The sequence below is a fragment of the Rhagoletis pomonella genome, unplaced genomic scaffold, assembly GCF_013731165.1.
Source record: "Rhagoletis pomonella isolate Grant_MI unplaced genomic scaffold, Rhpom_1.0 Rhpom_scaffold_00001, whole genome shotgun sequence".
NCBI classification, from domain to species: Eukaryota; Metazoa; Arthropoda; class Insecta; order Diptera; family Tephritidae; genus Rhagoletis; species Rhagoletis pomonella.
Window position 1 is genome coordinate 48,379,002 of NW_023458555.1, and position 1,351 is coordinate 48,380,352.

The following is a 1,351-nucleotide window of genomic DNA, read 5'->3' on the forward strand; positions in this document are numbered from 1 at the left end:
TGTAATTGAAAGTGTTCTGCAAGAGAATGGGAAAGCACCATTGTCTCCTCAAAACCTAAAGTTAAGCTATAAACAAATCTATCGGAATTTTATAAGCGAAATGGACGCTATTGATAATGGTGTGCCAATGTATAAAAATGATGTAGGAGAGCCTCTGTATAAAATATCAACACATCTGTCATCTCGGGTACACAGACTAAACCCATCCTGGGAAGATGAACAGGGTAGCGAAATTGAACAAAAACGTTTTGAGCGTGCTTTGGAGCTGGTAGGCAAAGAGTTTGTAGAGAATGTTCTAGATGTGGCCTGTTCATGGGTAAGGGGTCGAGAGTACGTACGCAAAGCTCTTGAGAAAGCTAAATCCGTACACGAGACAGGCGAAATTATAATACTAGAACGCTTTTGCCCATGGAAAGTACATTTAGCTGACCTAGAAAAGGAATATAATGTTGAAGGTGTGGCGAAACTGGTAATATTTTCGGAAAAGGCACAGAGTTGGCGTGTCGCAGGAGTTCCCTTATCACCCACTAGTTTCTTGGGTAGAAAGTTTCTACCACAACCGTGGCGTGGTTTGCGTGATGAAGAGCTGTCGGAAGTAGCAGACATACCCGATTTAATTTTCGTCCACTCGACGGGATTCATAGGAGGTGCGAAAACAAAGGAAGCTGCTCTTCAAATGGCATTGAAAAGCGTGCAATGGGAAGATAAATAGTATGGATTTTATTGAATATTAGCAAAAGTCGTAAAATAAATGCATATGTTAATGTAGTACACCTTAATATAAAAAGGCCCTATCTAAAACTATTTTACAGAGGAGTTACAAAACTTTATAAAACTAAGGTTCTTAAGTTGGGGATTTCCCAAAAATTGTTTTTAAAAAACTATTTTTTTTATATAGTACTGGTTTCTAATTTCTATAAAATTTTATTGAGTAATCTACCGCCACTATTTCGAAAGAAAAGGAGTTAGGGACCTTATATATTAATAATAATAGAATTGACACATAAGCTAGTGTTTGGCCGAGCTTCTCCTCCGATTTGTGGCGTGCGCCTTGATGTCACAAAGCGGAGGGACCTACAGTTTTACGCCGACTCCGAACGGCGATTGTATTTTTATGAGAAGCTGTTTTTCATGGCAGAAATACACTCGGAGGTTTGCATTTGCCTGCCGAGGGACGACCGCTGTTAAGAAAAAACATTTTTTTCTATATTTTTTTTTGCGATGTTGCTTTGACTAGGGCTTGAACCCAGGTGCCGATGAGTGAAAGCGCGCACTGCTTACCACTACACCACAGCGGCCGACCTTATATATTAAGGTGTCGATATATATATAGGTATATTATATCATAAAA

General features: G+C 39.2%; 2 protein-coding genes across 3 annotated transcripts in view; one reads left to right on the forward strand and one right to left on the reverse strand.

Moving 5' to 3' along the window:
- LOC118745475 (MYG1 protein) lies at nt 1–804 on the forward strand (the record flags this gene model as incomplete). The annotated part of the gene is given in 1 exon segment (XM_036478925.1): nt 1–804. A coding segment is annotated over 1 exon segment (712 nt), but the record flags the coding sequence as incomplete, so codon positions are not given.
- Nucleotides 1–1,351, reverse strand: part of LOC118745485 (E3 ubiquitin-protein ligase Iruka) — an 82,520-nt gene that overhangs the window by 79,968 nt on the left and 1,201 nt on the right. The window lies entirely within an intron of this gene.